At 42.0% G+C, this 12,245-nt stretch overlaps 2 protein-coding genes across 2 annotated transcripts; both read left to right on the forward strand.

Annotated features, from left to right (window-relative positions):
• Positions 1 to 213: 213 nt before the first annotated feature.
• LOC137887899 (uncharacterized) lies at positions 214 to 3,568 on the forward strand. The gene is made up of 4 exons (XM_068731146.1): positions 214 to 569; positions 1,416 to 1,796; positions 1,965 to 2,384; positions 3,092 to 3,568. The coding sequence occupies exons 1-4, from the start codon at positions 440 to 442 to the stop codon at positions 3,433 to 3,435; spliced, it is 1,275 nt and encodes a 424-aa protein (XP_068587247.1). The 5' UTR covers positions 214 to 439; the 3' UTR covers positions 3,436 to 3,568.
• A 997-nt stretch (positions 3,569 to 4,565) lies between these two features.
• On the forward strand, positions 4,566 to 12,240 carry cog4 (component of oligomeric golgi complex 4). Its single transcript, XM_068731019.1, has 19 exons — positions 4,566 to 4,760; positions 4,963 to 5,045; positions 5,166 to 5,280; positions 5,417 to 5,591; positions 5,829 to 6,022; positions 6,509 to 6,614; positions 6,798 to 6,955; positions 7,193 to 7,251; positions 7,339 to 7,463; positions 7,585 to 7,703; positions 8,344 to 8,510; positions 8,635 to 8,800; positions 9,084 to 9,146; positions 9,260 to 9,373; positions 9,889 to 9,981; positions 10,061 to 10,144; positions 10,231 to 10,332; positions 10,557 to 10,685; positions 11,218 to 12,240. The coding sequence occupies exons 1-19, from the start codon at positions 4,626 to 4,628 to the stop codon at positions 11,350 to 11,352; spliced, it is 2,322 nt and encodes a 773-aa protein (XP_068587120.1). The 5' UTR covers positions 4,566 to 4,625; the 3' UTR covers positions 11,353 to 12,240.
• The last annotated feature ends 5 nt before the right edge of the window (positions 12,241 to 12,245 follow it).

Consider the following 12,245-nt stretch of genomic DNA (forward strand, 5'->3'; position numbering starts at 1 on the left):
AATCAAATTCATCCATTAGAAATCCCTTTTTTTTTTTTTACCAAATGTACAACAGACAAAGTAACTTACGCTTCGACATTCATTCTGAAAAAGGATGATTTTAATTTCATTACAAATCATCTATTATTGGAAATGGGGAAAGGGCGGAAGTTGTTCGCAAACGTTTATTTTATGACAAGTTCTGCCCCACCCCGGATATGACGTCTGGCAGCAGCAATGTATTGTGGGTCAAAGTTTAGCAAAGAATAAACCGAATAAACTCCAAGCTAACACCACTGATCCTTACCGTTGTCAGTTTAGTGAGAGACGATTATTTTGTAACTACTGAGCAGTGGAGATTACATTATCTCTCAATTTCACAGATACTAGGCTGAATATGAGCTAATAGAGCTAATATGAGCTAGTCGGGCTAATCTGGACCACTGGTTGATGCTGGGGGATGATGGACCGGGGAGAGCGGTCGAAATCGTTTGGGGCTTTTTTAAAACCTTTGATGAAGCGGATACCAGAAACAACTTCCACCAACGGCCATGAAGACATGGAGATGGACAGTAAACCGTTCTGCTTCGGTATGGCTACCTTTATTACACACATGCTTGCTGCTGTACGCTTAATTTGCGTGTAGCAATTATTTAGCCCCACGGTTTAAAATCCTTTGTCAGGTAGTCTTTGATTTATTTGAGACGCGTGATTCACTGGTTCCCATTACGTTTGGCCCAAACACAGCTCCATGACAGGAAAAAGATATAAGTTGGATGAGGAAGAGGAGCGACTGTTGTTGTTTAAATAACTGATGGGAGGTAATCGACCGGAAGTCCTGCCTCCCGGCTCTGATGTCCAATCAATCTCCTGCGACGAGAGACGTTTGCCTTCAGGGCGTTCTGTTGTATGGGGTTTATTTTAACTCCAGATATGAGATTCCTATACCTAGCCAAGAAGGTTTGAAGCCTAATTTATACATCTGGAAAAAAGCTGTCACAGAGATGTTGTACCACAGTTGTATTTTCTGATGTCGTGGCTGATAATCTCAATTTGGTTGTGTTAGCACTCTATTACAGCATATTACATTACATCATTACTGCATTATTAATGATGAGAGGACAGCTTTACCCTGATTGTCATCTTTTTCTGTCACATCTGAAATGATAAGAAGCGAGGAAAAGCAGCAGGTTATCATACTAGTGCTGAAATAAATGTAATATGTAATTGAAAATTAATAAACTCAACAATTTAGCTTTTAAAGGTATTGTTCATGTCAAAAAATGTACCAAGCAAAAGTGTCAGATACTACATGCTTCTCAGGTGTGAGGCTGTGCTGCTTTTCCAATTTTATGACATTTTATATCAATGTATTAATCAATAACTAGTCGTTAGTTGCAGCCTTAATTATAACTTTTTGTTTTCCTCTCATTCAGTGGAAGTGGCTCTGGAGGACGGAGACTCTGACACCTTTACCGTGGTGAATGAAGCTGGTTTTAACTCTGCTATAGACAGCATCCCAGAAGGTGCACAAGGACATCCAGTAAAAGAAATAACACATGAAGAGGCGAGTGACGATCGCCCTGTAAAACGTAGACGGAATAAACGCAGCTTGATTTGGAGGCACTACGAGGAACTGGACAGTTTGGCTGCTGCTCGTTGCTGCATTTGCAGGAAGTTACAGTCCTTTGAAGGCGGCAGCACCAGCAACCTGCACCGGCACATGTCAAAGAGACACCCGGAGGTGTTTTCTCAGCTAGCAGCAGATCGGCAGCACCCACCACCCCCCCACTCATCACTGAGCTCAGATGCTAATGGTGACAAACAAGCCTCGATAGAATATGATCGAAATTACATTACAATATCTGCAGAATTTTGATGACACTGAACAATTTTAGTTATGTTTAAGAATTATATCAACATATTCATCAGTAATGAATTGTTACTTGCAGACCTAATCATAATTTTGTTTTCCTCTTATTTAGTGGAAGTGGTTCTGGAGGATGGAGACTTTGACACTCTAAATTCTACCATGAACGGCGTCCTGGAAGGTGCACAAGGAGGTCCAGCAGAACAAATACGGCATGAAGAGGCGAGTGATGACCACCCTGTGAAACGTAGGCGGAGTAAACGCAGCTTGATTTGGAGGCACTATGAGCAACTGGACAGTTTGGCCGCTGCTCGCTGCCGCATTTGCATGAAGAAGTTACAGTACTTTGAAGGCGGCAGCACCAGCAACCTGCACCGGCACATGTCAAAGAGACATCCGGAGGTGTTTTCTCAGCTACTAGCAGACGGGCAGCACCCACCACCCCCCCACTCATCACAGAGCTCAGGCGTTAATGGTGACACATTGATGCCACCAGAGAACGTTGGGGCGACAGAGAAGCAGAGACAGTTTTCTGGTAATGTATTATAGCTCACTGTTGTTTGTGTGTATAATTCATTCTGGCTTTTTCAAAGACACATTGTAGAATAAGTGACATATATAAATGTGTTGTTTTGACAAGAACCTCTGCATTTATTAGAAGATAAATGTTAAATGTTGTCTATACACCAATCTAGATAAAATACTCTACAAACTGCAGAATTTTTAGTAAAATCAGGAACTGTCTGGTCAAAAAATAATAAAAGCAAGATTGTGAACCACATATTTGAGGCCAGCTTTCAGTGCTTGACAGCATAAATACATTTTAGTTGCTACCAGAAGGTATCAAGGTTATTTAGATACCCAGCCCTGGTTTTATCTTGTGAACATTTAGTTTGAAACATCAGCCAGGTTTTTATCATCATGGCCAGATTTTTAAGATACAGTTATGGTTATATATATTTCTCTGTAAATTTCCTTTATAGTCCAACTGGAAAATAAGTAAATAGGAAGGTAAAGCATCGTCCAGCACATTATTTAAGTTCTTGTGTTGTAATTTTCTCAGTAATTTTAAGAAAGCAAGTATCTCAGCAACCACAAACCACGTATGTAAATTGAGTGGATGAATCTTCTACACATTTCAAATAAATTAATATCAAGTTGTTGTTTTTTAAATGTTTTCATTTTGTGGTTCTTCTGTATTCAAGATTGTAATGACACTAAACACGTGACCTTCTCTTACAGGCTTGTTAAAAGTTTCTAAAGCGTCTGAAGGAGAAAAGCGTGTGTTCAGGAGAGAGCGGGAGCTGATAGAAGCTCTGAGGAGAGCGCAGAGAGAGGAGGCCCGGGCTCTGGAGCACCAGAGGGAGCTGCTGGAGAGGCTGCGCGTAGTGAATGCCAGAGAGGCGGCTGCAGAGAGGGAGCAGATTGAGTCACTGAGGACAGCACAGCTGGAGGAAGCCAAAGACTTGAGTAGACAGAGAGAAGAGGTGCGGAAGGAAAAGACAGAGCTGCTGAAGAAATGGGAGGAGCTTCAGCAGGAAAGAGAAGAACTTATCTTGTTGTCTAGTGGACAGCAACCCTCCTGATTCTTTAACAATATGACTGTTGGTTTGCCGATGTTATTGATTTTAAATATTCTATAAAGGCTTTGGGACTAATTCAAACACGTGTTGATGTAAGAATGTGAATTTTAGTAAAATATATTTTGCAAACAATCAATGGTTGTTTTTTGTTTCCGTCACAGCTGTGTTGCACTGCTTCATCCTTCCTCTACTGCTCACTCTGGTCCTGTCTCATTGAATTGTGTGATGTCCTGATGTCCTCTTGCATCAAATACATAGAAATCTGATCCAGGAAGAAGCTCTCACTCCCCACCTCACACTGCATTAATTCATGGCTGTAACAAGCAAGTTTTAAGTATATAGAGTCGGTAAAGACTGGTCATAAAAAAACGTGTTGTGATGGCTTGAAATAATCAAACTAATTGTATTTACTTCTATTTACCACAATACACCATTTAGGCACTAACAATTGGTATGAACCTGGAAAGAAACTCAATTGACCATGAGACAGAACATTTACAATAAGGGTAGCATCCTTTTTGTAGAAACAGGATGTTTAGGTAAGATATGTTAGGAGGGCTCATTTAAAAGTGTATCCACTTATAGATTTAGAGGCAGTTTTAATGATGGTAGTGGGTGAGGCCAAGTAACTTGGATATTGTTACGTTTTAGTTCATATTATGTTTGATGCATGAGGACAGAAGTTCCTGAGGCATATACTTAATAAAAAACAATGATTCATTATCAACTGGGCATTGCATCTAGTTGCATTTAATGCCTTTCTGATTTCCTTTCATATGATCTTTACATTGTGCATATTTCTAACTTATATCACAGCAAACCTGAAGTAAGGTACTATTTTAACACAAGATCACCCATTCACTTAAAGAGCTATAAAACACGTATTGTACATAAACGTACAACGCATGCGTACAAGGAGCGTTTTATACCCAGAGTTAGACTTCTCAGGTTGTGCGTCTGAGCTGTCACAGCTCGCCCATCCACCAAGGTAATACGCGGGTTCATATTAGATATGGTTATGGACAATATTACGGCCTTGCTTGGGGTGGAGTTAACCCAATTTAAAACGAGGAGTCCATGTTTCTTCTCTGTCGCCCCTTAGACTGCGGAGGGGCACTGCCTTACAGGCTAAACCCAGGGAGTTCTACCCACTATGACGTGGGTCCTGAGTCCTCCTGTATCGGCGGCGGAAGATGGCGGACAGCGGACCTATTGCAGCGAAAAGATGCGACTCTGGCTCACTGTCCTCTGTGAGCATGGAGACCATCTCAGCGCTGACGGAGCTGGAGGACCTGGAGAGAGTTTACCGGCAGCTCTGCGCGGAGGAGGTTCGTACAAACCGCCGTTAACGGCAGTTTGTTTGACGTGTACACTCACCGTCGTCATCCACGTAAACTTCCGGGACGCTGCTGGCTCAAAACAAAAACTCCACTTTATACAATGAAGTTGTAGTGACGTATGTAATCTGTGAAGAAGATGCTGAAAACATATTGTTGCTCATTACATGCTGTGTTTTCTCCTCTAATACAGAAAGAAGTGGACTCTGAGCTGGACAGACTGGTGGGACAGGAGGGGACCATTCACACAAAGATGCTGGCCCTGCAGAGGATGGGGTACAGTTTGTATAAATCAGTGTAGTTTCAAACGCACCCGAAGATCAGCATTTATTTGAACCCCAACCAAGAGAATATTGTTCTGTTGTGTAAAAAAACAGCTGTCTCTGTGCTCTGCAGGCCCAACTTACAGTTGATTGGAGGAGATGCCAGTCAGTTGTCGGGTATGATCACATTTACCTGCAGCCTGGCTGAAAACGTGAGCCGCAAAGTCAGACAGCTTGACCTGGCAAAGGTGAGTACATCATGTCTAAAACACGTCTGCAAAATGTATACGTGTCAACTGTTGCTTACAGCGTGTTAGAGGTTTTATTACAAGAATGCTGTACTTACACAAGGATCTTAGTGTGTTTCTTATTTTGCCTTTGTAGACCCGGCTGTATAACGTCATCCAGCGTGCCGACGATATCCTCGATCTGAAGTTCTGCACAGACGGCGTGCAGACGGCTCTACATAACGAAGATTATGAGCAGGCTGCTGCCCATATCCACCGATACCTCTCTCTGGACCAGTCGGTTATTGAGTTGAGCAGGCAGGGAGAAGAAAGTAAGAGGCCTCTAGATCTCTGTCGTAGTGCTTAGATCAGTATGTAGTCACTGCAGTGAAGAAGTACTGTTATCTTTTTGTTTTTTTGTACTATTTTGACATTGAATCTGTCAGATCATTATAGGATTGTAGTTATTTATATAAACATGTCTCACTGCACTGTAAGTATCAATACAATAGGGACAATACACATCCCGGCTTGCACTGTAACTCTGCCGATGCTTCATGTCTCCACAGGCAGTGCTGTGGATGCCAGTCTGGTAATGCTGCAGGAGGCAGAGCAGAAACTGAAGGTTATCGTTGCCGAGAAGCTGGACGAAGCTGTTGCAGCAGTCGACCTATCACAAGTGGAAAGGTTTTTCAAGATCTTCCCTCTGTTGGGCCTCCACCAGCAGGGCCTCGCCCGCTTTGGCCAATATCTCTGCAGTCAGGTCAGTTGTGTTGTTGGTCCGGTTTGAGCCTAGCTCAAAAACATGATTTAAGTTTGGTGGGAAGAGGCCATGGAGGAATTTGTTATTTTCCTTGATGCACTTGAATAAAACCACTTTGGTACAGGTATTCCTTGGATCACAATGTGTATTTAGATGAAGATCAAATGGAGATTATGGATCCAGGCGCAGTACAGACCAGAAGAATTGTGCAGCCTTGGTTTAGGTTCACACATTGTGAGGGCTTCTTGATCCTGATGTTGCGAGAGTGTCGGCTAAGTACTTGAATTAAAGTAAAGTGTTCCCACTCTGTAGATACATGTGGATAATGGCCTGCTCCATAAACAAAAAGAGAAGGCACCACAAGTTAATCTGATATTTTATGATTGTAAGAAATTGTTGATCATATGAGACGGCAAATATAGTTGGTCAGAAATAAACACAGATATGTTTAATTCCTGAACTTTTTTCACCCACATATTATCACAGCTGGCCTTCAAAGCTGAGGAGAACCTTCTCTTGGCTACAGGAGGAGACCTGGGTGAGAAGAGAGCACCGCTGGTCTTTGCAGACACTCTGACGCTGCTGCTGGAAGGTGAGAAATCCGGCCTGATCTCTCTCTCTCTCTCTGTCTCTCTCTCTCTCTCTCTCTCTCTCTCTCTCTCTGTCTCTCTCTGGCTCTCTCTCTCTGTCTCTGTCTGTCTCTGTCTGTCTGTGTGTACATTTACCTTCGTCTGCTCTGAGTGGACTCCTCTAACATGTTGGTGTGTGTTTACAGGTATTGCTCGTGTAGTTGAGACTCATCAGCCCATAGTAGAGACGTATTATGGTCCAGGCCATCTGTACACACTTATCACTCACCTGCAGCAGGAATGTGACCAACAGGCCCAGAAAATAGTCGACAAGTTCATCCAGCAGAGAGGATACCACAACAAGGTGAGTGTTTCACTGCATACCTGTACAAAACAATACAATAAGTCTTTTTTTTTTGTCCACCGGAATGGAAATTTGTCTTTGGCTCACCAAACAGAGACAACAGCATAAAAAAACAGAAGCAGGACACATATACAGATTATATTACACTAAAACAGTTAATGTCAAAGTCTGTGGCTTAGATCTACTCACTTTGTTGAGTGAGTGAGAACTCATTGTGAACTTGTATCCCGCCTGTAGTTTCAGGTCGTCCAGAGCAGCATGATGAAGAGCGTGCCAGGGGAGAGGATCGAGCCCAAGTATGTTTGTCTAAGCAACATCCTGCTCTCCTCTGTTATTGTCTGTGTGGTGTTGTTGTTGTTTATCTGTCTGTCTCACACGAACAGGGAACTGGACCCTGTACTTACTGAAGTAACCCTGATGAACGCCAGGGCCGAGCTTTACCTGCGCTTTCTACGCCGTCGCATGTTGGCCGACTTTGAAGTTGGGGATGCTCAGAGCGTCACACAGGGTATTTAAACATTAATGTGTGGAGATGCATGCACAGATTCCCTTTTGAGATGTGGAGCTAAAAAGCTATCTCAAATCTAAAATCTAAAATGCTATTTCTTTGCACTTATTTGAACATCCAGAGCATCAGCAGAACGTGGAGAAGCTCCTGAAACACTGCTTGCTGAGCAGGACGATGCAGGAGTTGATTGGCTACTATGTTCCAATGGAAGAGTACTACATGAGAGAGTCTGTCAACAAGGTAAATTACTTTTATACAGTATATCTATATTTGACTACATTAGCCTCTACTATCATAACACACCTGAATCTGTGACCTAGCTGTAGGCACTCAGAGTTGTATTGTGGGTAATGCAGGCACCATATTTTGACAAGGAAGAATAATGCGTGGAATGATAAAGATGATGTATCTGGTTTCTGCTGCATCGATTCTGATCTTTCTTTAAATATTTTTATTCTCAATGAAATCTTATCTGTCACAGTTTTGCCTAATTACATCCACTTAGAAAAATACATAAAGTACATAAAATAAATAATGATGATGATAATAACTTTTTAAAAACCCACAAAGAAACTAACTAATTTGAGTTGTAGCTAATTAAATAACTATACTTCCACACATCTATCTATCTTCTAGGTGTCAGAGTGAAGTGGTAGTGATTCTGATTCTTATTAAAATGTTAAAGCTTACTTTGGCAAACTATTATATGAAATAAGTTCACATGCGTGAATGTGAGAATCATTTTATCCGGCAAAATAGTTTTAGTAAACACCAACCTTTACAATTAAATAAGTGGTCCGTTTTAAAAACAGATTTCAATATAAGATAATATGTTATGGAAGTGTTGAACATTTAGGATACATTATATTTTCCTCCACAGGCTGTTACTATGGATACTTATGAGAAGGGTCAGCTGAACTCCAGTATGGTGGACGACTGTTTCTACATCGTGAAGAAGTGCATCAGCAGAGCTTTATCCAGCTCCAGCATCGACTGCCTCTGTGCCATGATCAACCACGCCAACTCTGTGCTGGAGTCTGACTTCAGGTGCTCACTCTTTCTCTTCACAGTTGACATGTTCAATACTTTTCTTTGTTTGTTTTTGTTTGTTTACACTTCTTCATGTCTCATTTATGTGCCGCTTCCTGTCCCGTCTCTGTGCACCTGTCAGGGAGGTGTTGTATAATAAGCTGCGTCAGGGCTTCCCGGCTACGACGCTTCAGGACATCCAGCGTGGCGTCAGCAGTGCGGTCAGTCTAATGCAGAGCAGCTTACAGCAGGGCAAGTTCAACACAATGGGCATCGAGAGCGCTGAGCACGCCAAGGCGGCATTTCTGGTAAGATGCACAGACAAACGGATAAATGTGTGTGTCCCTACCTCGCTCTCAGGCAGTATCTCAGACATCGTCGGCCAGACTAAAAATACAGCATCGGTAATTTAAGTGACAAATGAAATGCATGAATAACCTCAATCTATTGAAGGGAGGTAATATTTAAAATGGCTCTGGAAGGAAGCACTACTTCAAAAATCTTTTTCAAGGAACACTTAACGGTTTATAGCTACCAATATAATTCTGCAGACTTCAACCATATTGTCTCTTTTGTTTCTTTCTATATTAGGTGACTCTGAATAACGTTGAGGTGTGTAGCGAGAATATCACAACTTTAAAGAGAAACCTTGAGGTAAGTTTCACATCTGTGCTAGCACTCTGCATCTATTCATCTTGTCATTTATACTTGACCTCATATTTCGGAGATTTACTTCTTTTCTCTTTTTTTTTTTTCTTTCCTCGCAGAACGACTGCTCCAAGTTGTTCAATCAGGGCCCCGGCTCTGGAGAACAAGCTAAGATTGAAAGCTGTTTGTCCGACCTCGTCAACACATCCGCCAAGTTCAAGGATCTCTTACAGGTTGGTGTCTCTCACACACACACACACACACACACACACACACACACACACACACACACACACACACACACACAAACACACAAACACACACACACACACACACTGATCAATGCTTGTCAGCTGAGCGTTGTGTATTTATTTATTTACATTAGGGGTTAGGCAACAGTGAACAATTCTATCAGCCTTTAAATGGTTAGTGTTACAGACTATTCTCATATATTTATTTAAAAGTTACTGGCAAAAAAAGAAGTACAATCCAAAGTTTTTGATATCTGGTAATATTTTTCTTAAACTCAAATTTTAAGGAGATAGCTATGCAAATTACTGGTGTCATTTTACAGATGGATGAAAACCTGCCATAGTTTGAATAGGTTTTGTAGGAAGGTAATACAGGACATGTATGTGAGCTTTTGTACTGTAGATGTGTGTAAACTCGTGGTACTATAAGCCTCTTTGTCTCCAAGTGTCCAGCCAGTGTTAAAAGTTTCCTTCTCTGATGTGATTTCACTTCACAGGAGGGCCTGACTGAGTTAAACACAACAGCCATAAAGTCTCAGATCAAACCCTGGATCAGCAGTTTCCTGTCCATCACACATAACATAGAAGAGGTAACGGTCTCAGAATAGTGAACGAAAATAAACTTGAGGTTACGAAACATGTTGCTGTAACAGCTGCTGTTCCTCACAGGAGGAGTTTAATGATTACGAAGCTAATGATCCCTGGGTGCAGCAGCTCATCGTTAACTTGGAGCAGCTCATGGCGGAGTTCAAGGTATCTTGTCTTGAGCAGCTATGACTCCAAAATATAAATGTATCCTTCCTTCTTATCACTTTAACTTCTCTATGTCTCCTCACCAGACGGCCTTGTCTCCTATCATCTACGACACCCTGACCAGCCTGATGACCAGCTTGATATCTATTGAAATGGAGAAGACCGTTCTCAAATGCTCATTCAGCAGGGTGAGGAACCGGGCTCGGCCACAAGGTGGCGCTGTGCACCCTCTGCATCACTTTGCATCACATTACATGATGATGATAAGCCTGAGCAATGATTTATTAATGAGTTCAGAAAGGCCTACTTGGGAGGTTGCCTCCTTTTGTCACGATAGGGTCCTCCTATTTTGAGCGTGTTTACTTTTGTGCAATATGAAGCACATTCACTGATTCTGATTGTTCTGTTGTAGCTTGGAGGGCTGCAGTTCGATAAAGAGCTCCGGTCTCTTGTGGCGTACCTCACCACCGTGACCACCTGGACCATCAGGGATAAGTTCGCTCGCCTCACACAAATGGCCACCATCCTCAACCTGGAGCGGGTAATTTAGATCATATTACACAAATACACAGAGTAATTGTATTCGTATGGCTGTGGTGGGATATAATTAAGTACATTTACTTAAGTACATGTCTAAGATACATGTACTTTATTTTATTATATTTTATAGATCTACTTAACTTTACTCCCACATTTATCTGACAGCTTTAGTTGCTGTTACTTTAAAGATTGAGATTTTATATACAAAACATAAGAATTTTGTGATATTCAATGCTTTGTTATGACTGACAATATATAAAAGTGTTGAATTGGCTCCACCTCGACCAAGTACAGCAGTAAAATTGGGCATTCAGGGGCCCCTGGGGTCCATATATGAAAATCATAAAGCTGAGCCAGACTTGTGCTGCTAAACTGCCCCGAAAAATAAGTAATAATAATTACTACAATACTCACTGGGGCAATTTTATGCATTATGAATAATATAAGTTTGTTTTACATTTTGCTAAATATTTATTACTTAAGTAAATGTGAGTACTCCCTGGTCTACTCACATGTACCTATTTGTCCTGCAGGTAACTGAGATCTTGGATTACTGGGGCCCAAACTCGGGCCCGCTGACGTGGCGGCTGACCCCGGCGGAGGTGCGTCAGGTTCTGGCGCTTCGTATTGACTTCAGAAGTGAAGATATCAAGAGGCTGCGACTGTAACTCATGAACCACTCTGCTGGTAATCAGTGACCACTGTGCAGTACCCACCTTGTCATGCTTTGCACTAAAGAGCTCTGCACAATCCAGGTTTAATCCATGTTTCTGTAAATGGAGGTGGGCGGGGCTCAGGCAAATAGCCAGGGATTTTCTTTTTGTCTGAAACAAAAATGCTCATCCTCGAGATTTCAGTCGGGTTTTTCAGTCTCTGCCTTCTGCTCCACACACGGCTCATGTCGGTCCGTATCAGAGTTACAGCTCAGCTTTTAGGGGCATGGTCTGCGGTTAATGGTGAACTATTTAATACGAATGATCTGTAAAGTATGAGAATATTCTCTTAAATGTGTAATTAAAAAGCATGATTGTGTCACACCGGGAGTTCCAACCTGTTAACCTGTAGCTGGCTCTGAGAAACGAGGACACACTGGGACTGAGGAGGGGAGCCGTCAGTAAAACAGAGCAGTAATGAACATCATACCCATTAAACTGACAGAAGCAGGTCAGACAGCTGATCCAGCCTAGTCATTCAATATATGAATAGCTCCTTGTCTGTGGTGATGGAACACTTTTAACCTAATAAATTGAGAGCCGCTCTGCAACGCCTCTGATCCCTGCCATCCGCCACATTTCACGGAGTGCTTCCCTATTGCCATGCAAGACCTGTTCCCAATCTTTTATACATATTTCTGACACTAAATACAAAGCTGTATTCACTGGGCAATGAAGCATTAAAAGTGGTCCATTCTCATAATTGTCAGCCTAATTTCCTGGTCTAACCTCGATTCTCTGCAAAGATTAAAGCCGGTGAGTGTGTATTTAAACTTCTGTTGAGGGGGTGACACTGCGAGCACGTCGGTGTAATCAGACTCAGACCACAACAGGAATAGTTAGGAAAA

The sequence above is a fragment of the Cebidichthys violaceus genome, unplaced genomic scaffold (genome assembly GCF_023349555.1).
Source record: "Cebidichthys violaceus isolate CVI_PGR_0920_01 unplaced genomic scaffold, fCebVio1.0.p SCAF_5, whole genome shotgun sequence".
In the NCBI taxonomy this organism is placed as follows: Eukaryota; Metazoa; Chordata; class Actinopteri; order Perciformes; family Stichaeidae; genus Cebidichthys; species Cebidichthys violaceus.